Source organism: Dendrobates tinctorius, unplaced genomic scaffold (genome assembly GCF_039654945.1).
Source record: "Dendrobates tinctorius isolate UK_male_01 unplaced genomic scaffold, ASM3965494v1 ptg000103l, whole genome shotgun sequence".
NCBI classification, from domain to species: domain Eukaryota; kingdom Metazoa; phylum Chordata; class Amphibia; order Anura; family Dendrobatidae; genus Dendrobates; species Dendrobates tinctorius.
The window spans coordinates 1648758-1673406 of NW_027361771.1; the positions used below are offsets into that span (position 1 = coordinate 1648758).

The 24649-nt window shown below is 44.6% G+C and overlaps 1 protein-coding gene across 7 annotated transcripts in view; it reads left to right on the plus strand.

Moving 5' to 3' along the window:
- UNC13D (unc-13 homolog D) overlaps positions 1 to 24649 on the plus strand; it is a 152694-nt gene that overhangs the window by 107908 nt on the left and 20137 nt on the right. For all 7 annotated transcript variants that reach the window (XM_073587917.1, XM_073587922.1, XM_073587916.1 and 4 more), the window contains 11 exons: positions 6195 to 6246; positions 6357 to 6487; positions 6963 to 7083; positions 8300 to 8443; positions 11363 to 11458; positions 14640 to 14846; positions 15083 to 15151; positions 15535 to 15614; positions 16630 to 16735; positions 19037 to 19108; positions 19962 to 20045. In XM_073587917.1, coding sequence (XP_073444018.1) covers positions 6195 to 6246; positions 6357 to 6487; positions 6963 to 7083; positions 8300 to 8443; positions 11363 to 11458; positions 14640 to 14846; positions 15083 to 15151; positions 15535 to 15614; positions 16630 to 16735; positions 19037 to 19108; positions 19962 to 20045 — 1162 coding nt within the window. The remainder of the gene's footprint in view (positions 1 to 6194; positions 6247 to 6356; positions 6488 to 6962; positions 7084 to 8299; positions 8444 to 11362; positions 11459 to 14639; positions 14847 to 15082; positions 15152 to 15534; positions 15615 to 16629; positions 16736 to 19036; positions 19109 to 19961; positions 20046 to 24649) is intronic.

Here is a 24649-nt window from a genome sequence, read left to right on the forward strand (position 1 = left end):
CAGAGGTTGAGTCAGGCATCAGCCCTCACCAGGGACTCGGCACGCCTCAGTGCACGTGCTCCACTTCATAGCCAGCGTCTACAGCGGCGCTCGCGGCAGCGACGCCGCGCGCTCAGTGGGCCTAGAAGGACTCTAACCCCGTGTCCTTGGGGTAGAGTTCTGTGGCCGTACACTGTGCGCTCTTTTGGCCGGGCTCTGTGAGCTAAACAGGCTCTGGCATCTACGTTCAGCGGTTGGGCGACTCTGTGCATTAGCAGAGTTCGCACCTGTTCACATTGGGTGACGTAACCCACGTGTGACTGTTTTTACGCCGCTCTATTCTTCCGCCATTACCTAGCAGCAGTGTACCACCTCTGCACGGTGGACCCGGGCTGCGAACGCACCTACTATTATTTTATAATTTGGTGCGTTCCGCCAGCCCTAACATTATCCTAGCGCCAGGGTCTGGCTAGTAATGGCGGACGAACAGCGACTGCTGCAGTACATCCGGCAGCTGCAGGGCAGGTTGGCGGCTCTCGAGCGTCCAGCCTCAGTTGCGGATGTTACTGCGGTCGCTGTTCAAGCAGCCTCAGAGGCTGTCTCCCGTGTGACCACTGCCATCCCTGCCCCGACTTTGTCCCGCCTCCTACTGCCCGAGAAGTTCTCGGGTGATAGTGCCGCTTGTAGGGGTTTCGTGAGCCAGTGCTTGATACAGCTGGAGCTGCTGGCAGCACGCTTCCCCTCCGAGCGGGCCAAAGTGGGATTTATTATCTCCCTCTTGTCGGGAAGGGCTTTGGAGTGGGCCGCACCGCTGTGGGAGCGTGGTGATCATGTGGTGCAGAGTGCCTCTCCGTTCCTGGACACTCTGAAGCATGTCTTCCTGGGACCGCGAGTCACCCATGACACCGCGCTCCGGCTGCTGGCATTGTCACAGGGTTCGTCCATAGTCAGCCACTTTGCCATCCAGTTCCGGACACTGGCCTCGGAGATAGAGTGGCCAGATAAGGTCCTCATTCCGGCATTCTGGAGAGGTTTGGCTGGCCATGTGAAGGACGCTCTGGCCACCAGGGAGATTCCTGCTACACTGGAGGAGCTTATCACCGTCTGCACCCGTATAGACCTTCGTTTTGCCGAGCAAAGGTTGGAGCGGACCCAGTGTAGGCAGAGGTTTAGGTTGGCACCCAGTTTTGCTAAACCTCTGGAATCTCCCAATCGGGCGTCCAAGCGTCAGGGGGCTTCCCGCGAGGGATTCAGGCCCAGGCCCGCTCGAGCCCTTGTGATCTGTCATGGTTGCCGGCAGTCCGGTCACTTTGCCAACCAGTGCCCACAGCGGCTGGGAAGTCGCTTGCCCCTAGTGGCCGTAGGAGACGGCTCACTAGAATCCGCGGCGTTTTCCTCCAAGTTGTCCTTTAAGGGGACACTTGGGTTTGGTTCTTCCACTCTGGTGGTGGAGGTTTGCGTGGATTCCGGGGCAGAGGGCAATTTTATGTCATCAGCCTTCGCTCAACCGCACGCTATACCCCTGGTTATGATGTCTACACCAGTCACCGTCAGAGTGGTGAACGGCGCCACTCTACCCTCACAGATAACCCACCAGACCACCCCCTTGTTACTCTCAGTGGCTCCATCTCATCAGGAGACGATATCCCTCCTCGTCATGCCCGATGGTATTGACCAGGTACTTCTAGGGGTCCCCTGTTTGCGGTACCACTCCCCCCATATAGAGTGGTCCTCAGGGAGGATTATTGGGTGGAGTAAATCATGTGAGAGTAGATGTCTGAGGGAGTGCGTTCAAGTTGCCTCCACCGGGGTTCCCGCAGATCTCTCCTCGCTCCCCAAACACTATCGACAGTATGCGGACGTGTTCTCCAAAAAGGCGGCGGAGACCCTTCCACCACATCGCCCCTATGACTGTCCTATTGACCTCTGGCCTGGTGCTGAGCCTCCCCGGGGTCGAGTTTATCCCCTATCTCTCCCGGAGACAGAGGCCTTGTCTCAATACATCAGGCAGAATCTGGCAAGAGGATTCATTAGGAAGTCAGTGTCACCAGCGGGGGCGGGATTCTTCTTCGTCCAGAAGAAGAGCGGGGAACTACGTCCTTGCATTGATTACAGGGGTCTTAACGCCATCACCATTAAAAATAAGTATCCTCTGCCACTGATATCAGAGCTGTTTGATAGGCTACGGGGAGCGAGGGTGTTTTCCAAACTTGATCTGCGGGGGGCTTACAACCTGATTCACATCCGTGATGGGGACGAATGGAAGACGGCATTTAACACCAGGAATGGGCACTATGAATATCTGGTGATGCCCTTCGGCCTCTGTAATGCCCTGGCTGTCTTCCAAGACTTTGTGAACGATATCTTCCGGGATATGCTTACCACCTCGGTTGTAGTCTATCTGGATGATATTCTCATCTACTCACCAGATATTGACTCCCACCGGAGAGATGTTTGCAAAGTTTTCGATCGCCTGCGGGCAAACTCCCTCTATGCAAAGTTAGAGAAGTGTGTGTTTGAGCAGGAGTCCTTGCCTTTCCTGGGCTATATTATCTCCGCCCGGGGATTGGCCATGGATCCTGCCAAGCTACAGGCGGTGATGGATTGGCAGGAACCTCATTCTCTCAAAGCGGTGGAGCGCTTTATGGGGTTCATAAATTACTATCGCCAATTCATCCCCCACTTCTCAACTTTGGTAGCACCCTTGGTAGCCCTCACCAAGAAGGGTGCAAACCCCAAGTTGTGGTCGGAACTGGTCTCCAAGGCCTTCTTTTCCATTAAGTCCCATTTCGCTAGCGCTCCCATTCTACATCACCCCGATGTAGATAAGCCCTTCATTCTGAAGGTGGATGCCTCTTCTGTCGGTGCTGGAGCGGTCCTGTTCCAGAAGGACTCGCAAGATCGGAAGCACCCATGCTTCTTCTTCTCCAAGACCTTCACACCGGCGGAGAGGAATTATTCCATTGGGGACAGGGAGTTGCTAGCAATGAAGTTGGCCTTTTCAGAGCGGAGACACCTCCTGGAGGGGGCTCGCCACCCTTTCCAGATGTTCACCGACCACAAGAATTTGGTCTATTTACAAACAGCCCAGTGACTGAATTCTCGCCAGGCCAGTTGGTTCTTCTCCCGTTTCCACTTCACCCTGCATTTTCTCCAGGGAGAAGACCGTCCGGGCCGATGGTCTCTCTCGCTCCATGGTATCATCGGAGGAGGAGGAGCCTCGGCTGATAGTCCCGTCTGAGAGCCTGAGGACCGTGGTTCCGGTCGCCCTCGAGTGTGTACCTCTGGGCAATACTTTTGTCCCTGCCCATCTGCGACCGGAGGTCCTCTCTGGGGCTCATTCGTCCTGGCTGGGTGGACATCTTGGGACCAAACGGACCTCTGAGCTTCTGGCGAGGACGTACTGGTGGCCGCATATGGCTCGTGACGTCAGGGACTATATACGGGCGTGCGTCTCTTGCGCCCAGAATCGGCCCTCTCAGCAGCGGCCCGCTGGGTTACTCTACTCTCTGCCGGTTGCTGACAGGCCCTGGGAGATGGTCGGTATGGACTTTGTGGTGGGTCTGCCCAAGTCCAGTGGCAGCACCGTCATTTGGGTGGTCACCGATCATTTCTCCAAGATGGTGCATCTGGTACCACTCTCTCGGCTACCTTCGGCACGGGGCCTGGCTGCGTTGTTTATTAAACATGTTTTCCGCCTGCACGGCATGCCGGATAAGATTGTCAGCAACCGGGGTCCTCAGTTTGCGTCTTGGTTCTGGAGAGAGCTCTTTTCTCTGCTTAGCATAGAGCTAAATCTCTCCTAGCCCTATCATCCCGAGACGAACGGGTTGGTTGAGAGAGCCAACCAGACCCTGGTGACATATCTGCGCCATTTTGTCTCGGCCAGGCAGGATGATTGGGCACCCTTGCTGCCGTGGGCGGAGTTCGCCTTGAACAACGCTGTGGCCGACTCCACCGGTCAGACCCCATTCCTCTTAAATTACGGCCAGCATCCGCGCGTCCCCATGCCCGTGTCGGCCACCGACTCTAGGGTGGCAGACTGTGCGGTGGAGACACGTGACATTTGGGATCGCACACAGGATGCTATCCGGGCCTCCAAGGAGAGAATGAGGTCCTCCGCTGACACTCGCCGGCGCCCGGCTCTGACCTTTGCTCCTGGCAACTTAGTGTGGCTCTCCGCTCGAAACACCAGGCTGCGGGTGGAATCCGCTAAGTTTGCACTGCGCTATATTGGCCCTTTCAAGGTCCTCGAGCAGATCAACCCTGTGGTCTACCGCCTGGCTCTTCCACCACACTTGGCTATCTCGGACACATTTCATGTGTCTCTGCTTAAGCCGGTGCACATGTCCCGGTTTTGTGAGCCATCTGCCGGGACATCAGACTTGTCGTCAGACGAGTTTGAGGTCAATGCCATCGTGGGATGCAAGATAATGCGGGGCAAAAAGTTTTACTTGGTGGATTGGAAAGGTCATGGTCCAGAGGCTCGGACCTGGCAGCCGGTGGAGAACATCCACGCTCCTCTTCTCATTGCGGAATTTGAGCGGAGTGAGGCGGCAATGTAAGGTGTCGGATTTCTGTCGCTGCACAGCGAGAATCCCGAGCCTTACTTCCAGCGGTCTCCCATTCCTCTCCAGCCGCAGAGGAGGTTGCTCAGCAAACTCGTCGGTTCAGGCGCTCTGCCCAGACCAGCTCTGTGGGTTTGCTTGCTGCTGCCACCTCTGGCACATCTATAGCAATACATGCTGCTCAGCAGCAAGATTCTCCAGGGACTAAGTCCCCATGTCAGGCCACTGAGCATGCCCGTGGAGTGATCTCCCATTGGAGATCGAAGGTCACGAGCTCAGGTCCTGCTCGTGTTTGGATTGGCCCACCCGAGAAGCCAGGAAGGTCCCGGACGCTCGCGGCTATAAAAGGTTCGCATGGCCACTCGGCCATGCGCTAGGATAAGACTGTATTTACAGACTATGTGGAGTGAGTGATGTATGCACGTATGAATGTCTCTGGTGAATGACTCATTAAGAAACCCCTACCCTTGGTACGCATGTGTTGTGCAGCGCCCAGGCTTAGGTGTAGGTAGGACAGAGGTTGAGTCAGGCATCAGCCCTCACCAGGGACTTGGCACGCCTCAGTGCATGTGCTCCACTTCATAGCCAGCGTCTACAGCGGCGCTCACGGCAGCGACAAGCGCGCTCAGTGGGCCTAGAAGGACTCTAACCCCGTATCCTTGGGGTAGAGTTCTGTGGCCGTACACTGTGCGCTCTTTTGGCCGGGCTCTGTGAGCCAAACAGGCTCCGGCATCTACGTTCAGCGGTTGTGCGGCTCTGTGCATTAACAGAGTTCGCCCCTGTTCACATTGGGTGACGTAACCCACGTGTGACTGTTTTTACGCCGCTCTATTCTTCCGCCATTACTTAGCAGCAGTGTACCACCTCTGCACGGTGGACCCCGGGCTGCGAACGCACCTACTATTATTTTATAATTTGGTGCGTTCCACCAGCCCTAACACATACTTACTTTTGTTTTAGGAAACAACACATGTACATAGCTGCACTGGTGGACCACGACCCTATCTTATTTATTAAAATGTCTAATGAGCCTGTGCAACGTTCATAGCGAAGGGAGGAGAAGCAGGGTCAGCTGTGACATCACCTATCATGATTGGTGGATCCTGTGTTATCAGCTGTGTATAGAGGTGTTATCTGTCATTGCAAGCATGCCTCTGATGCTAAGAAAACTTATGTTAACTCCTCCTGAATGTAGAAGAAGTATGAGTCTAAAAATGTCCAAGTGGTTAGAGTCAAAACTGCAAGATGACTAATTTTTTTTTTTTTTTTAATATATATCATAATATGAGAAAAAACATTTCCAAATTCTTGAAAAATACATGTAATGTGAAAACATTATTTAAACACTAGGTAAGTTTCTTATGATAGCTTCGCTTTAAGGTGTGCATAGGGCTTACTGTTGATTAACAGCTTGGGAGGTGTCATCGTTACTCTGCGCCTTACAGAAAACCGATGCATTGCAGGAGCTCGGAATCGCTATTTTCTCATGTTTTGGATTTCGGTTTGTTATTTTTGTCAACTTTTAGCAGATTATAAAAAAAAAATAATAGTAATACAATTACTGTATACAATACATTGCCTGAAACAACCAATTATAATAGTATCGTCTACATTTCTTCATTTTTTTTAACGTTACATCTGTCACAGCACTATTAAGGTGGACGTTTTCAGCCTGACCTTCCAGGAACTGGAGGAGCTGGTATGTATCTCCGGATAGTCACTTCTCAGACTCCAAACTTTCTTATAACCTACATCTTCTTATGTTAAATTTCTTTCTCTTGTGTAAACTGAATATAATTTCTTTGTCAGGTCTCTGAGCAATTGGTCTGTCAGCTTCCACCTGCTAACCACAACTCTCGCCATCAGCTCTCTGAACTCTTTTACCAACTTTATCTTACTCTACGTGAACTTCAAAAACTCCAAGATCAACTTCCAACAAGGTGACCACCTAATATTGCTCTCTGCTATCATGTAAAGTCATATTACACAGAGATTTAACTTTTGGGGATGAATTTCAACAGCAGAAGAAATTCTTGATTAAGAGTCTAATCCTGCACACGGGTATTATAAATCAATTATAGCCTTAGTTTCTTCATATGGGCCCAAGGATTTTTTTAGGACCCCTCATGCTTCAGGGCTTTGCTGTAGATTGAGTTTCCCGGGCCTTTACGCATATTCTGTACCAGAGCCCCCAATCCATCACGTTCTCTCATGTGGCCTAAGCTTTTTTTGGCTCAAAGAGGAACCAAGGTATGGGTTCAACAGCAATCTTGATGCCCCTATAGCTTTGCCTCTGATCAATATAATTGGTAGCTAGATTCAACAGCTCTATAGCAATGTGCTGCACATTTTTGTAATGTTTCCAATCACTCTAAGTTTCCATATATTAAATTGGATATACTCTTCTTTTCTTAGGGATGGCTCTTCCCCACTGTTTGATTTTCATCGCAAGTTTTCTGACTGTTTACCTAGTTGGCTGCAGAAGGCATATTCGACCGCTCTCGAGAGAGTTCAAAGAGCTGTGCAAATAGATCTGGTGAGGAGTTAGATGACACTAAACCTATTATACTTAAAACCTTATCCCCTAGCTGCAAACATAATTTTATATTTTTATTCTTTGCCCTAAAATCTGCAAATGTCAGTCTAAACAATGTTAAGGAACACTGGTCACCAGATTTTATGCAAACTGCATACATTAATAAATAGATTTCTTAGACCTGATGGTGTTCTTACTTTGAAAATCTATGTCATAAAATACTGTTTGGTTCTTTTTGCTAATTTTGAGTCCAACAAAGGTACTCAAGTCTAAGTATATTAAAAGATAAACTCAATTTACTCCATGTAGTCCCACCTAGCCTGACTGATAAGCTGCAGCTTGTACTAAGCAGTGTGAGATTTCAGCAGCAGGAGGGAGGAGTGATCCTGAGGTGCTTGTCATTTAGATGATGATGTTTAGCCCATTAAAAATATAAACTCACGAGCTCATACACTTTTAAAAAGTCTTATACAGCCAATTTGACAATGATATTCAGAGTAAGCCCACCAACCTCATCAGGTGTACAAGATCTGTTTAGTTATATAAAAGTGATTACTTCCTGTATGACGATCAGTGAAACCCTTATATGAATTTTCCACTTACTTTCCCTCAGTTTTGTTTGGGAAATGTAGTTATACTATGTTATGGGAACAAGGGAAGTACAACAGTACACCTGGTGGCATTGCCACTGTTTGAGCAGCCTTCAATACAATCAGTGTTTTGTGAGCAGTAGTTTATCATTGCAGGACTAGATCTCATGTGTATGGAAGACCAGCTAATTTGTGTAACCCCGCCTCCACCTCTGACTGGCAACTTGTTAACAATGTACAGTGTACTACAGAAGCTGCCAATCAGGGGTGTGGGCGGGATTATACAGAGCTCAGCATTCATAGCACTGCTACATCTGCAGAAGATAAAACTGGAATTCTATCAAAACTATATCAAGCAGTCTTGAAATTGATACATCACTGGAATCAGGCTCTCTGCTCCTTTGAGAAGTGATCACAAGAGATCTTAATACCTCTATACATATCAGATTAAAATCATCTGAACCCGCTGATATTGGCAGGATCATTCACCCAACAGCTATCTAACCTGTATGGGAGGATTGAAATCAGATGAAAGTTGGTCTTGCCCAAAGATTTGCTGTCTACCATTCACGTACCATAGAGGTCTCAGTATCTGATCAGTTTGGTAACTCTGGTTCTTCCTTCAGCTGGTTCCATTATCAGAGTTACAGAAACACAGTGCTTCCACAGTGGATCTGTCCACATGCTACACTCAGATTGGACGCACATGGCAGCAGCTGGCATGGCCTGACCCAGAGGAGGCATTTATGATTATGGTCAAGTTTACTGAGGTGAGAATTGTGGATGTGCCGAAAAAATAAGAGATCTGGGAATAAAGATCCAATGTTCACATGCAAGTTCATATTATTAGTATCAAAAACTACGGTATATTATATTGTAATAAATGCAATCCCCATAAATATTGTGGAGCAAGAATATTGGTTTATTCTGCAGATTTCAAATTAATTTGTGTATTGCATAGTAGAATGTGTTTTGAAAAACCCTTTATAGTACACATGTGGTCAAAATTGTTGGTACCCCTCGTTTAATGACAGTAAGGCTGTGTGCCCACGTAAGCGTTTTTTAAGCGTTTGTCCTGGTCAAAACGCTTCACAAATGCTTAAAATAAACCATTCATTTTAATGCATTTTGCCCTTTTTGTGCCAATTGATGCGTTTTTTTCCGCAAAGGAAACACTTAGCGGTTAGAAGCGGATCATGCTCATTAATTTTGCGGAAAAGTCCGCATTTTTGCTATTTTCTATGAGTCAGAAAACGTGCGGAAAAAAAAGCATCAAAAACGCTAGGTTTTTAAGCAAAAAACGCGGGGAAAACGCGCGTTTTATTTCCGCGCGTTTTCTGGGAAGGTGTCCGGTTTTGAAGCAGAAATTTTCTGCATACGTGGGCACATAGCCTCAGACCCACACTGGTGACAGAAATCACTTGAATCTGACATAATAATAAATCAAAATCTATGAAAATGAACAAATGAAAGTCAAACATTGCTTTTCAACCATGCTTCCACAGAAGTAAAAAAAAAAATAAAACTCATGAAATAGGCCTGGACAGAAATGATGGTACCCTTAACTTAATATTTTTTTGCACTATCTTTTTGAGGCAATCGCTGCAATCAAACGATTCCTGTACCTGTCAATGAGACTTCTGCACCTATCGACAGGTATTTTGGCCCACACCTAAAGAGCAAACTACTCCAGTTGTCTAGCGTTTGAAGGTTGCCTATTCCAGACAGCATGTTTCAGCTCCTTCTAAAGGTGCTCAATAGGATTTAGGTCAGGGCTCATAGAAGGCCACTTCAGAATAGTCAAATGTTTTCCTCTTAGCCATTCTTGGGTGTTTTTAGCGGTGTGGTTTGGGTCATTATCCTGATGAAAGACAAAGTTTTTCTGGGCTCTTTTGTTACCATTCGTATTATCCATCTCTTTGATTTGTCATCAGTTTTCCTCCTACAGCCATGTCCAGGGAGGTTGGCTACAGTCCCATGGAGCTTAAATTTCTCAATAATATGTGCAACTGTAGTCACAGGAGCATCAAGCTGCTTGGAGATGGTCTTATAACTTTTACCTTTAACATGTTTGTCCATAATTTTCTTTCTAATCTCCTGAGACAACTCTGACAACGCTTTCCTTTGCTTCCTCTGGTCCATGCTGAGTGAGATACTCACTGTGTTGTCTGGTGACATGGTGTGTATCTGCAGCCCTCTGTTCAGGCCCACTCACTGATTCCAAGATTGTAGACATCTGTGATGCTGATTAGAGAACACACCTTGATTTAACATGTCCCTTTTGTCACATTATTTTCAGGGGTACCATCATCTTTGTCCAGGCCTATTTCATGAGTTTTATTTATTTTTTTTTTAAATTCTGTGGAAGCATGGTTGAAAAGCAATGTCTGACTTTCATTTGTTCAGTTTCATAGATTTTTGATTTGTTATTACTTTTGTTAGATTCAAGTTATTTCTGTGACCATTGTGGGTTTTTCTGTCATTAAACGAGGGGAGCCAACAATTTTGACCACGTATGTAATATAAAGGGTTTTTCAAAACACATCCTACTATGCAATATACCAACAATTTTGACCAGGTGTGTATATAAGGTAGCATTGATTGGGTAGATCACCACTCTAAAAGAGGAAAGAGGACCAGGGTCTATGTTTCACTTTGAAAATTAAAGTGTATTCTCCAAAACACATTTTCATTTCCAATGACAATACTTTATGGAAAACTAAAAAGGAATGGCAGTGGCATAGTGTGGGGGGTGACCAAGGGGCGGATGCCCCAGGCACCATAATCTTCTGGGGTTCCAAATTTTTCCCCACCTTCCTCCCATCACCTTTCCGCTCACAAAGTAATTAACAACTGTAAGTGCAATTAGTGCTCTCCTGGAGCTTCTTATGCAGGGCACAACAACCAAGATGAATTTGTCTGCTGAACTCTGCAAAAACAGCATCTTCGTCGCTGGCTATGCAGAGTGCAGCAACCGATGACCCTGTTGCGCTCTGCATAGGCATCGATGGAAATGACAGAAGATTAGCATGCAATAAAAGACACTTTTACACTTTTTCTAACCCTATGGTTAGGGATTGCTTTAAAATAAGTGTTAGACTTAAGGCTAGGCCTAAGCTTTGGGCAGTGTCATACCCCTAATAGCAGCAAACCACGTGGTTGCTATGGTTGCCCCTGCCCCGGCGTCACACTTTCATCGATATCTGCACCCTAAATGCAGATACAGTTAAAAACAATGGGAGCTCACTGTTCCATCATTCATTCAGCTAGGGTTTGTCTGAAATTTAGATTAGTCTTTGGGCTAGAGATTTGGTTAGGGTAAGATTTATGGCTAGGATTAGGGATAGGGCTAGAGTAATAAAATTGTCACATATGAAAAAACATGTAGTTAAAAAATAGTTTAGCTTTTTACTTACAAAATTTCATCAAAAAGCACAAAAATGCAGGGATATCATTGCATAAACACTGATTACATCAGCATGACATCGCCTTACGTTTCAATACATATATTTGAGGACAAGGGGTTCAATATAGGACTGGTGGAATGTACAGTCATGGTTCACAGGTTAAAGGGACACTACACACTAGCCTTGGCCCAGGCGCTGGCAATCCTTGCTATGCCACTGAGTGGTCCTGAATACTACCATTGTTCATTTCACCTTAGTCGAGCATCTTCATTTCTTCCATAGGATATGTGCCGTATCGCTGTCATGTATTGCACAATGATTAAACACAGAGCAGAGGATGTATCCGATATCAGAGATGCTGGGCAGGCAGCAAACAAGGTAAATGAGGATAGCATTATTTCTTCATAAAGGACGGGAAAATAATGTACCATCATATGATTTTATTTCCATACTGAGGAATAGTCCTATGTCCTCTATATACTACAGTTGTGGCCAAAAGTATTGACACCCCTGCAATTCTGTCAGATAATAGTCAGTTTCTTCCTGAAAATTATTGCAAACACAAATTCTTTGGTATTATTATCTTCATTTAATTTGTCTTAAATGAAATAACACAAAAAGAATTGTCCTAAAGCCAAATTGGATATAATTCCACACCAAGCATAAAAAAGAGGGTGGACAAAAGTATTGGCACTGTTCGAAAAATCATGTGATGCTTCTCTAATTTGTGTAATTAACAGCACCTGTAACTTACCTGTGGCACCTAACAGGTGTTGGCAATAACTAAATCACACTTGCAGCCAGTTGACATGGATTAAAGTTGACTCAACCTCTGTCCTGTGTCCTTGTGTGTACCACATTGAGCATGGAGGAAAGAAAGAAGACCAAAGAACTGTCTGAGGACTTGAGAAACCAAATTGTGAGGAAGCATGAGCAATCTCAAGGCTACAAGTCCATCTCCAAAGACCTGAATGTTCCTGTGTCTACCGTGCGCAGTGTCATCAAGAAGTTTAAAGCCCATGGCACTGTGGCTAACCTCCCTAGATGTGGACGGAAAAGAAAAATTGACAAGAGATTTCAATGCAAGATTGTGCGGATGTTGGATAAAGAACCTCGACTAACATCCAAACAAGTTCAAGCTGCCCTGCAGTCCGAGGGTACAGCAGTGTCAACCCGTACTATCCGTCGGCGTCTGAATGAAAAGGGACTGTATGGTAGGAGACCCAGGAAGACCCCACTTCATACCCCGAGACATAAAAAAGCCAGGCTGGAGTTTGCCAAAACTTGCCTGAAAAAGCCTAAAATGTTTTGGAAGAATGTTCTCTGGTCAGATGAGACAAAAGTAGAGCTTTTTGGGCAAAGACATCAACATAGAGTTTACAGGAGAAAAAAAGAGGCATTCAAAGAAAAGAACACGGTCCCTACAGTCAAACATGGTGGAGGTTCCCTGATGTTTTGGGGTTGCTTTGCTGCCTCTGGCACTGGACTGCTTGACCGTGTGCATGGCATTATGAAGTCTGAAGACTACCAACAAATTTTGCTGCATAATGTAGGGCCCAGTGTGAGAAAGCTTGGTCTCCCTCAGAGGTCATGGGTCTTCCAGCAGGACAATGACCCAAAACACACTTCAAAAAGCACTAGAAAATGGTTTGAGAGAAAGCACTGGAGACTTCTAAGGTGGCCAGCAATGAGTCCAGACCTGAATCCCATAGAACACCTGTGGAGAGATCTAAAAATGGCAGTTTGGAGAAGGCACCCTTCAAATATCAGGGACCTGGAGCAGTTTGCCAAAGAAGAATGGTCTAAAATTCCAGCAGAGCATTGTAAGAAACTCATTGATGGTTACCGGAAGCAGTTGGTTGCAGTTATTTTGGCTAAAGGTTGTGCAACCAAGTATTAGGCTGAGGGTGCCAATACTTTTGTCTGGCCCATTTTTGGAGTTTTGTGTGAAATGATCAATGTTTTGCTTTTTGCTTCATTCTCTTTTGTGTTTTTTTCATTTAAGACAAATTAAATGAAGCTAATACTACCAAAGAATTTGTGTTTGCAATCATTTTCAGGAAGAAACTGAGTATTATCTGTCAGAATTGCAGGGGTGTCAATACTTTTGGCCACAACTGTATGTCTACATGGAGCATTGTCCAACTATACATGTTCCATTACATTCAATTCTGAGTAAGATCATAGCAAAAACAAGGTTTTTTTTCTGAAAACTTAGCACAAGTTGTGTATATATTATTTTCTATATAACAAGGTCATGCACATGAATGTTTTGTATTTTACTCCGTCACAAGGCATTAGTATGTCCTCAGCTGGAATATACTGTTCTGTTCGTAAACAAGAGGCCCTGAAGTTAGAAAGAGGAGCAACTAAACTGATGTGAAGCATGATCAGCCGTTATCAAAAGTCTCAATTTTGAGGTAAAATCTGTATTCAGTGAAGAAACACTTTCCCATTACTGAGATAAGAGATGGCGGCTGCTTCAGATACAATACTATGTAGATGGAAGGAGGAGCTACAGACAGAGCTCCTTCCTTCTCCAATCTACATAGAGTGTTATAAGCACCAGCTGCCATCTCCTATCTCAGTCACTTAATACAGATTTTACCTCAGAATTGAGAACTTTGATAATGGCTGATCAATTTTAGTAGAGAAAGAAGCAGATTTCTCCTATAAGATATATTACAAAGTTGCTTTTTTTCATCTGTGCTATTGAATTATGAAACAAAAATGAAAACGATGGTTATACTTTAAGCGTGCAATTGCTTGATCTCTTGCCCAGTTTACTTTTAGCATTGAGGAATGTGATATAATAACGTCAGGCTGGGCTTCATAGGAGTACCAAGATCACTGCAATGGGGAACTTGAGTAGTCCCTCGATATCCATCTTAAACTCTTAGCACCTTCTGTATGTGTTATGGTTGTAGAGTGAGAGAACTGAGCGCTGTAATGGACATCTCGCAGGATCGAACCGCTCAAATGCCACAGTCAGAGATTGACAGGATTATGTCAGTGGCCGAACTTCAGCGATTGGAACAGCTCATGACCCACTCTATGAACCCTCACCCAGAGCTTTAAATTCAAGGGGTTCTATTCACACTCCCCAATCTTTCTTTTCTCTGACATCTGGTTGAAGAGCGTGAAATGTCCCCTTACAGATTAGATAGTCCCAAAGGTATCAGATTTATGTGTCTTTTTTCGAATGTGTATGAGGGCCATTCAATAAGGAGAAAGATAGAAATACAACAGACAAAGGATACAATTAGTTTTTCTGAATATATAAATGGACAATGCAAATAAAATGATAAAAAAAACAAATTTATGTAAAGTCCTTTGAAACTCAAGAAGGCACTTTGCCTATCTAGAGCAAAAAAAGTTTTATTCTCGAGAGACAACAAGGCTCCGATTTATATTTTTCCAGCTTTACGATGTACAGTAAATTCCTGAGTGGATGGATAATTTATTAATAAATGTAATTAAATAACCCCCTGAATGAAACTTCCTAATTTCTTTCCACTGTGACATTCCCTCTCTTACCTTTGACACCACTTTCTCTCAGCTTTGTCTAGTGGTGAACAACATTGAGCAGCTGCGGCTGGTGGTGCGCTCCTTGCCTGAGAAACTAAATTGGGCCTCACTAGAGGAGCAAACACGTGAGGTTATAAGTGAGGCACAATTTCAGCACACTCTGTATGACCAGCTGAAGAGTGCTGTGGCATGCCTGGATCGAGAGATTCGAGGTGTAGTGCAAGCACTTGCTCAAAAAGTAAGTTTTGTTATTTTATGTATTGGCTAGCGACGAGCGAACATGCTCAGATAACAACTTATTGCCTAACAAACAGGCAATCCCTGTATGTGTTGTGGCTGTCGGACATATTTTTCGAGCACGCCGAAGACACTCATTTAGCACATGAGCATACTCAGTATAACACCTTTCGCTCATCACTAGTATTGATTGGCCTTTTTTTTCTTCTATATTTTATCTTTATTTTATTATCACAGCTCGACTCTGGCATTGCCAAACATCTCCACTCCATAGCCAAAGCTAGTGATTCCCGGGATCCCAATGATGTGAGTCTCGCTTCCAGCTAACTCTTCTTATTGATGTATCTATGTGTCCTCATTAGTGATGAGCGAGTATACTCATTGCTCCGGTGGTCTCCGAGTATTTTGGCGTGCTCGGAGATTTAGTTTTCCTCGTCTTACCTGCATGACTTGCGGCGCTGGACAGGCTGAATACATGAGGGAATTCCCTAACAAACAGGCATTCCTCACATGTATTCAGCCTGTCAAGCAGCCGCAAATCATGCAGCTGCGTCGACAGAAACTAAATCTCCGAGCACGCCAAAATACTCGGAGATCACCCAAGCATGCTCGCTCAACACTAGTCCTCATGCTAAATATGTATAATTCTAGCCTTTATTTAATGTTAATTTGTGCCTTGAATTACGCAGAGCATTGTACCAATGATGAAGTTTTTGGAATCAGAGTTACAATATATGAATCAGAACCTAGTGCAGGAAAACTTTAACTGGTAAGTGACCGAAATGACATAAAATACCATAAATTGTCAATTAAAACCTGGTATGCGCTCAGATCGGAAATGATGGCCTGATGCCTAGGTCTCGTAACTTGAGCTAAGTGCTTCATAACCGTATAGGAGGCAGTTAGTTGAGAGTTCTGCTCCGAGAATTGTCTGTAAGCAAGGACTGTATAAATGGTAAGTTTTTAAGCTATTTTTACTGCAGACCAGCTGTAGTGGAGGTCACTATATTTTTTACAATATAGGCATGAGATTTCTTAAATTCTCATTTACAATGCTGAACTTGTAAAACACAGTGGATTTTATGCAACCGAATAGATAACAGAAAATCCTCTGTATTTTCGCTTTGTCGGAACTTGGCCTAAAGAGGATGCCTGGTTTAGAAATATGCAAATTGCCTCTTAAGAAAAGAAGAGGACTTGAACTCTATAGCGCCACCTGATTTAGAAATAATATTTCAAATATCATATTAGTAAGGGAGTCCTTCATTTTAGACCCACCTCAATTAATCATAGCAGAAAGCAACCACAAAGAATGACTCTTTGAAGAACCCGGCCTCTCCATGCATGATACAGATTGATTTAATTGTGCACCATCCCAAGCCATATCTAACCCATCGCGTGGCTGCAGGACAGTAAACCTTGATGCAATGTTCTCCCTCATACGGCTGATTGCAGGGAACCCAAATGCAGGACACTTTGTGATCAGCTTGTTTCCCTTTAAAGAGAATCTGCCTTATTTATCCTGTAGGGGAAATTGGAGTCTTTCTTGCTGTCAATCATTTGTGCAGGAGACCCATGAGGAAAGGCAGGAAAACTGCACATGACAGCCATAAATGTACTAGGCATACATGTGAGTCCTTCGATCTTCGAATCTACACAACCAATGTATAGGATGAAAAGACTTAAAATGAACTTTCTTTTTAAAACATTTACAACCACAATGTTTATTCATAGTGATGCACCACAATTCCCAGATGTCAACTTTTGTTTCATTCCTTTTACAGCCTCTTGTCTCTGCTTTGGTCCCACATCCTTACAGTCATCTCCAACCTGACCAGCCACATCACCCCTTCTGTCCGATACTACCAGAGGCTTGTTTCAGCGCTTAAGGTAATTCTCCACTTTTGGAATATGTATGGAGCACCCCTAGGGCAGTGGGTTACTCGGTACCGGGCCGTTGTCTTCAAGGGATGTGTCACGGCAGCAGTGACCCGGTCCGTGGCCCTGAGTGTCCATGAAAATTAAGAATTGATGAGGAATAAAGTTTATGTGTAGATAGGTTCGTGACGCCACCTGTGGTCTCTGGTCAGAGGTGTCCAGCGCTGCAGAGCAGATCCTCTGGAACAGATGGTGGGATGCAGCAGAGATGTAATAGCTCGCCATAGGAAGAGCTTTGTCCCAGGGCAGTGGTGATAGCAAAGATGTTGTATTTGATGGTGGTAGATGTAGCAGAGTTGGGTGGGTGACGCAGGAAGAAAGAGGACACAGCTGGGTGCAGTTGCAAAGGTTTACTCACAGTTCTTATGGGCCCAAGTGCCCACTTGGCGCTTCGTCCACCAGGTGAGGGGCTCAGCAAACTCCCAGGTAGATCAGGATTCACCTTCCCAGGATTCCCTTCAGTATATGCCTTTCCTGGCCATCTCCCTGTGCAAATCATTCCTCCCTCCTGTTCAGCACCTTCACAAGCTGTGTCCCAAGCAAGCCAGCTTACTCGGATCTTGTCGGGAATAACCTCTAGGTCCCTGGATCCTATGTGTCTGCCTTTTCAGCGAATGGTTGTGAATTTGGCTGCAGCACTTGCAATGCTCGTAGCCTCTGGTTGATCTAGCTGAGTCCGTTGGTCACTTCACTAGTTTTAGGGCCAATCCCTATACTGCGACCTGATCCCTCCACCCGACGTTACTCAGCGTGGAACGAGCCCCACAGGCAGTATGGCCGCTGCGCCGTGCCTCTAGGTTCCCTTCCCTCTTCAGGGAGCTTCCATCTTTCTCTTTTCTTCCCTGCAGCTCCTCCTGACAGGGAGCTGCTTCACACATGTCTTTCCACTTCCTCCCCTCCTGGCAGACTCTTGACTAAACTCTCTTCTCCCGCTCTCATCCTACTAGCTCCACCCAGCTCCCAACACCCTTTACCACCCAGGCAGGGTTGAGATCCTCCTCCCGTAGGGTACATCCAGATGCCCTGTTGCTATAGGGTGTGTGTTGGGTGCAGGTGTTAGAGTCCTGTGAGGTGCTGACTCCTTACCTGAGAGTGGGGTACCACACTTCTGGGTGAGGTGCAGTACCTCTGTGGTGAATGAACACTTAGGGGCGCCACATGTATGTCGGTTACACACCTCCTGTGATCATTTAAAGACATCAGTTTTTACTAAGCTAATAAGGTCAGTAAGCACAATAATTCACTATACAATGTGTCTACATCACATCTGGTCAGGAAATGTCATAGAAGTACCCCCGCATAGGGCTTGCCACAGTGCCCTCCGGCTCCTCCACAACAGTGCCAGTCATACTGCGCCATTAACAGCACACCCTCATGCCTCATAAAAGTGTGAGCTCTTATCTTGAGCAGGTGGTACTCCTTCTTGTGTGATTCTAGTGGCGCAGGTAGCAGCAGCAAACAAATATGCAATACTGACCCTTAAGCCCCCGTCACACATAGCGATCTCGCTAGCGAGATCGCTGCTGAGTCACAAGTTTTGTGACGCAACAGCGATCTCACCAGCGAGATCGCTGTGTGTGACAGCTATCAGCGACCGGCCCCCCTGCCGGTTATCGCTGATCGTCCATGAAAGGTCAGGACTTTTTTTGGGTCGTTGGTCTCCCGCTGGACAGCACGCATCGCTGCGTGTGATAGGCGGGAGAGCAACGACCAGCGATCACCTTAGAAACCCGATGTGTACCTTAGTTACCAGCGCGCTGATGCAGGGAGCTGGTAACCAAGGTACACATCGGGTTTCTAAGTGATGCTTAGAAACCCGATGTGTACCATAGTTACCAGCTCCCTGCATCAGCGCGCTGGTAACTAACGTACACAGCGACGCGCCCGCTCGGCGTCGCTGGTGCTGATCGCTGGTGAAGCTGTCTGTTTGACAGCTCACCAGCGATCATGTAGCGACACACCAGCGATCCTGACAAGTTGATATCGTTGTTGAGAGCGCTGGTGAGTCGCTATGTGTGACGGGGCCCTTAGCCTTGAATGTGATAATGATAACAGTCAGAGAGAGGGAGTGCGTCAGGATTTCAACTTGTCAACTTGCAAACTGGTGAACCCAACTGGATTCTCAGCTTACTCTCCCACTTTGTGTAGACCCATTCACATACTGTACGTGCCAATGTATCAATCAAAATAGGGCATTGCAAACCTTCTTTATGATTTTAGATATTTGATAGTGAGAATTTTCTGTTCATCTAGAACTTGGAGTCATGTTTCCATGCAGGGGGCTGTGGACTGTCATTAGAAAGCCTCCACACTGCGACATTCATTGTAAGTAAAGATGTTTTTTTTCCAGTTTTAAGTTAATGAATGTTATATATAAAAAAAACTTATAACATGGTGCACAAAATAATATGAAACAAAGAGGATATGTAGCTACAATGCAAGATACAACACTGGTTTACAGAAGAGCAGCTTTCTATCATGTCTCTTCACGTCCAGACCTTTGTGCTCATGTAAAAACCAGCAACTTTGCAATGTACCTTTTATTAAAACTCCTCCCAAGAAGAAATTTTTCATTTTATATGGTACTGCTCGTTACCTAGTTCATCGGCCACTTTGGCAGTAATCAAGGTTGCTGGTTTTCTAAGGAAGGAGAGCACGCTTCAAACGCTCTTTGCAATAGAGCATGAAAGAGCAGTGATGAGGATGAGCAAATTACTAGGTCTGGCAAGCTTCATTGTCCCTGTGGTTCTTCATGGATGTAGAGGCAAAACTGGCCCTACTTGCACCAAAGGCGAAAGGCAGCTGGCTCAAACCATCAGTGTTCAGGAGTGCATCACTCCCTGGCAAACAGGAAGCTAGAAGTCAAGGGAGCGGTGTGCTCCTGAAGAAAGAATAACCCTTTAATCTCTTAATATATGGTTTTATAGTTACCAGAGCTCACATTTTCAAACATAAATCTATAAATCCTTTGTATATACATTTAAAAGTGCCTTCACCCTCACTGCCTCTAGTTGTTGTGGATCCACAACATTCCTGTAAGCTTCCCATGTACCAAAACTCCCTTTTTAAAATTAGTTACACATAATATAATGTAGCTAGTGTCAAATGGTGAACCTCCTCAGTCTACTTGTACAAAATACTTTGTTTTACCGAATTCCCATTTTTCCTCTTCCTATAGAACCTAGATCAAGATCTTGACCTTTGTTCCTCCAGTACTCGGAAACTAATAGAGCGTTATTATCAGCAGAAGATTCAGCAACAGGTAAAAGGACCAAATATAGGATGCGCAGATTCTCATTGCTCTGCAAAGTTAACTGCAGAAGTTCTTCGTTTCACAGCTAAATTTGTTGACTCTACATAGGCCTGGATCTAATGCAGCAGGTCAGCAGACTTAAAGGGAACCAGGTTTGTCCGATACAAGTTACGGCCACTGCCTTTCAGGGCTTATCTACAGCATTCTACAATGCTGTAGATAAGCCCCCCGCAGGCATATTTATCTGCCCTGTTGAGGGCGGAGCAAATTCATGCAGTGCGCAGGTGCTGGACCTCTCTGACCTTTCTCAGCGCCTGCGCACTGCAATACTTTGCTCTGCCCTCAACAGGGCAGCTAAGTGCACCTGCGCAGGAGTGCAATGCCGGGATGCCATGAAGCAAGCAGAAGGGCGGCATCGCATGAAGATGGGACCTGCTGATAAAGGAATCCAGGGACCCTCAGGGTCTTCTCATATATATAACAAAATTCTAACATTTCATATTAGCTTGTGTCATTCTAACCTTTTATAATTCTTGTTGCTGACATTACAGGACTGCGCCCAGGGCAGTGTTGACTTAATAAAGAGTATTGTAGGTGGGGTACCAGGCTTATACAGATAACAAGTTGTAAACCTTATTGAGATAGGACTAATTAGATAGACATTTGGACATTATATAATTAAACACCTGTTCACTGTTACCTTTAATGGAAAATCACCTGATGGATAATAAATGATCTTATTTGTAATAGACAGCTGACATGCGCATAATAGGATATTTCCCTGTAATAAACAATTCCCCTTACTTTCAATAACAAGTCTTGACATGCGCATAGCACAGAGATGACATAATGTGTATATAATAGCCGACTCTGGAACAAACTTTATGGCATTTTGATTCAGATACTCTTGTCTGTGTCTATTTTCCATCACCTTGCTCGAGCAATCCAATTTGGTAGCCATCCAATATACTTGAGGGTCTCACTTGAGAGACCACCCTAACACTGCAAAACCCCTCAGACCGGACCGCCCAGCAGGTGAGTATAATAAAAGTTATTTTCCTTCTCTTACAGGTCAGATCAGGGACTTATCTACAGCATTAGAGAATGCTGTAGATAAGCCCTTAAAGGCGGTGGCCATAACTCGTATCAGCCAAACCTGGTGACAGGTTCCCTTTAACAGTACAGCAGCATGTCATCGGATAAATTCCCATATATGTTCTTCTGCACTTTTGCAATTTTGAAACTATATGTATATATATGTACATATACACACAGCAGGTGAAATAAGTATTGAACATGTAAACCAATTTTCTAAGTAAATATATTTCTAAAGGTGCTATTGACTTGAAAGTCTCATCAGATATCGGTACCAACACATCTAATCCACACAGGCAAAGAAATCAAACCACATATGTCCATAAATTAAGTTATGTGTAATACTGAGAAATTACATAGGGAAAAAATATTGAACACATGAAGAAAGAGCGGTGAAAAAATTCATGGAAATTCATGACACCAGCTTAAGGCTATGTGCACACGTGGCAGAAAATTTCTGCTTAAAAACCGGACTCCCTTCCCAGAAACCGCGCGGTTTTTTCTGCGTGTTTTTTGCGCAAAAAAAGCGCGTTTTTTTTGCGTTTTTTTTCCATGCGGTTCCTGACACATAGAAATAGGCAGAAATGCGGAAAAATCTGCGAAATTAATGAGCATGCTGCGTTTTTTTTACCGTAAAGCGTTTTTTTCGCGGTAAAAAACGCATCGATACGCACAAAAAGTGCAAAATGCATAGAAATGAATGGGAAGCTTATTTTTAGCATTTTTTGAGCGGATTTTTTGGCAAATCCGCTAAAAAAACCTCTAAAAAACCGCTGTGCAGCCTAAATCTATCAATAATTAGAAAGCAATCATGCCAATTAGTGAAAAATATTAGCTGGTTCAACTGATGGCCTACAAAAAGGTGTCTCATTACCAAGGTGCCACACGCAAGAAACATCTCATGTTGGGTGAAACCAGTGAACTGTCTAAATGCCTATGCAACCTAATTGTTGAAAAAAATACTGATGGCATCTGTTACAGAAGAATTTCTAAACTTCTGAAGGCTCCAGTGAGCAATGTTGGGGCCATAATCCAGAAGTGGAAAGAATAACATTTCACCATAAATCAGCCACGTCCAGGTACTCCACACAGAGTGAAAAAACTTATCAGAAGAGTTGTCCAAGATCCAAGTACCACCTGTGGAGAGCTACAGAAAGACCTGGAATCAGCAGGTAGAATTGTTTCAAAGCAAACTATAAGTAATGCACTCAACCTCCATGGCCTGTATGCACGCTCATCACGCAAGACTCCATTGCTGGACAAAGAGCATGTTCAAGCATATTTAAAGTTTGCTCAACATCATTTAGACAAGCCTGTGAAATACTGGGAGAATACAGTCTGGTCAGATGAGGCCAAAATTTAACTCTTTGGATGCCATAATACACACCATGATTGGAGGCTAAAATGCACTGCAAATCTCTCCAAAAACACCAACAGTGAGCATTGGAGGTGGGAACATCATGGTGTGGGGCTGTTTTTCAGCATATGGCACTGTCAAACTACGGTACATATAATTGAAGGAAGGATGAACGAATGGACAAATGTGCCAAGACATTCTTGATAAAAATCTTCTGACATTTACCAGGATGATGGAGATGATGGTGGACATTTCAACAACTCAATGATCCCTGAAAACCCACCTCTTCAAGAAAGCCTACAGCCTGCAATGACCCCGCTACCTCCTTCTCTCTCACCACTACCGGTGATATCACTTCAACCAACACCGGAACTGCTGCAACCCATCAACCTACTGTCTCCTTCCCCACCATCCTGTAGCATGTAAGCCCGAAAGAGCAAGGTCCTCTCTCCACTCTGTATCAGTCTGTGATTGTTAGTTTGTTTACTGTAAGTGATATCAGTAATTTGTATGTAACCCCTTCTCATGTACAGCACCATGGAATCAATGGTGCTATATAAATAAATAATAATAATCCCAAACGCAGAGCCAAAGAAACTCAATTGTTTTTTAGAGAAATAAAGTAAAGCTGGTACAATGGCCCATCCAGTCACCTGAGCTGAATCCAATAAACATTTTTTGGAAGGAACTAAAGCTCAGAGTCCATAGAAGGAGACCATAGAACCTTCAGGATTTGCAAAGTGTTTTTGTGGAAAAATAGGCCAAAATCACACCTGAGCAATGCTTGCGACAAGTTTCTCCATTTAGAAGGCGTCTTGAAGTTGTCATCACCAACAAAGACTTTTGTACGAAGGATTAATTACATTTCAGTAATCGTGTTCAATACTTTTTCCCTGTGTAATTTCTCATTATTAGACATAATTTATGGACATCTATGGTTTGATGTATTTGCCTGTGTGGATTGGATATTTTGTTATCAAAATCTAGTGCGAATTTCATGTAAATGGCACTTTTAGAATTATACAGTATTTACTTGGAAAATTGTTGGTGGTGTTCAATATTTATTTCACCCGCAGTAAGTGAAGCACAGAAATACACTCCTCCCCCTCACATTGTAGCTGTCTAAAATATAAAACACATGATACCTTTATGAGCCACAGTACCCCGATATCAAATTTGAATACATATGCAAATGAGTCTGGAAATACATTGGGGCATGAAGTGAACAAAATGTCATGCATTAGTTATGTTTGTTAATATTCATGCATAGTTTAATCCTATAAATATATACATACACAACCAATATAAAAAGCTTGTTAAAAACCAGCTTTCAGTCATAAAGGCATACTGGCGTGACTTCAATCATCCCTCACTATACTGTGACCGGTTGCTGCAAGCACCCCTCAGCTCCGCCGGCTCTGCACTGATGCACTGCTGAGCCATTCTTTTGTTGGTTTGGAGGTACGCTTGGGATAATTGTCATGCTGAAAGCTGACATTTATCTTCATATTTTTTAGCAGAGACCTGAAGGTTTTGTTGCAAAACTGACAGATATTTGGAACTTTTCATAATTCCTCTCACCTTGTCTAAAGTCTCAGTTCCAGCTGCTAATAAACAGCTCCAATGCATTATGTGGCCTCCTCCATGATTCAATGTGGGTATGGTTCTTTTGGTGATGTACAGTGTTGGCGCCAAAACATGTCTTCTGGAATTATGGCCAACAAGTTCAACCTTGGTCTCATTAGACCATAACCTGTTTTTCCCACATGCTTTTGGTAGACTTGATGTAGGTTTTGGGAAAACATAGGTGGGCTTAGTCAGTTTTCTTTGTAAGAAAAGGTTAAACTTGCCAACCAACCCCACAGGCCACAGATATGAAGAATACAGTATGTAAGATTCTTGTCACATGCAGTATACAACCAGTACTTGCTAGAAATTCCTGCAGCTTCTTTAACGTTGTGTTGGCCTCTTGGCAGCCTTCAGGATATACTCAGAGTGGTGACTGATCCAGCACCAGCGCCACCCCCATGACTGAAACCAAATGCTGCCAGTGTGAATAAAGTTACTTTTCTACCTGCGGCCTTCGGCTACGTGCAGGCATCGGGGACATTAGATACGCTATTAAATACTTAAATGCTAAATGTTCCCTTTAATATGAGTT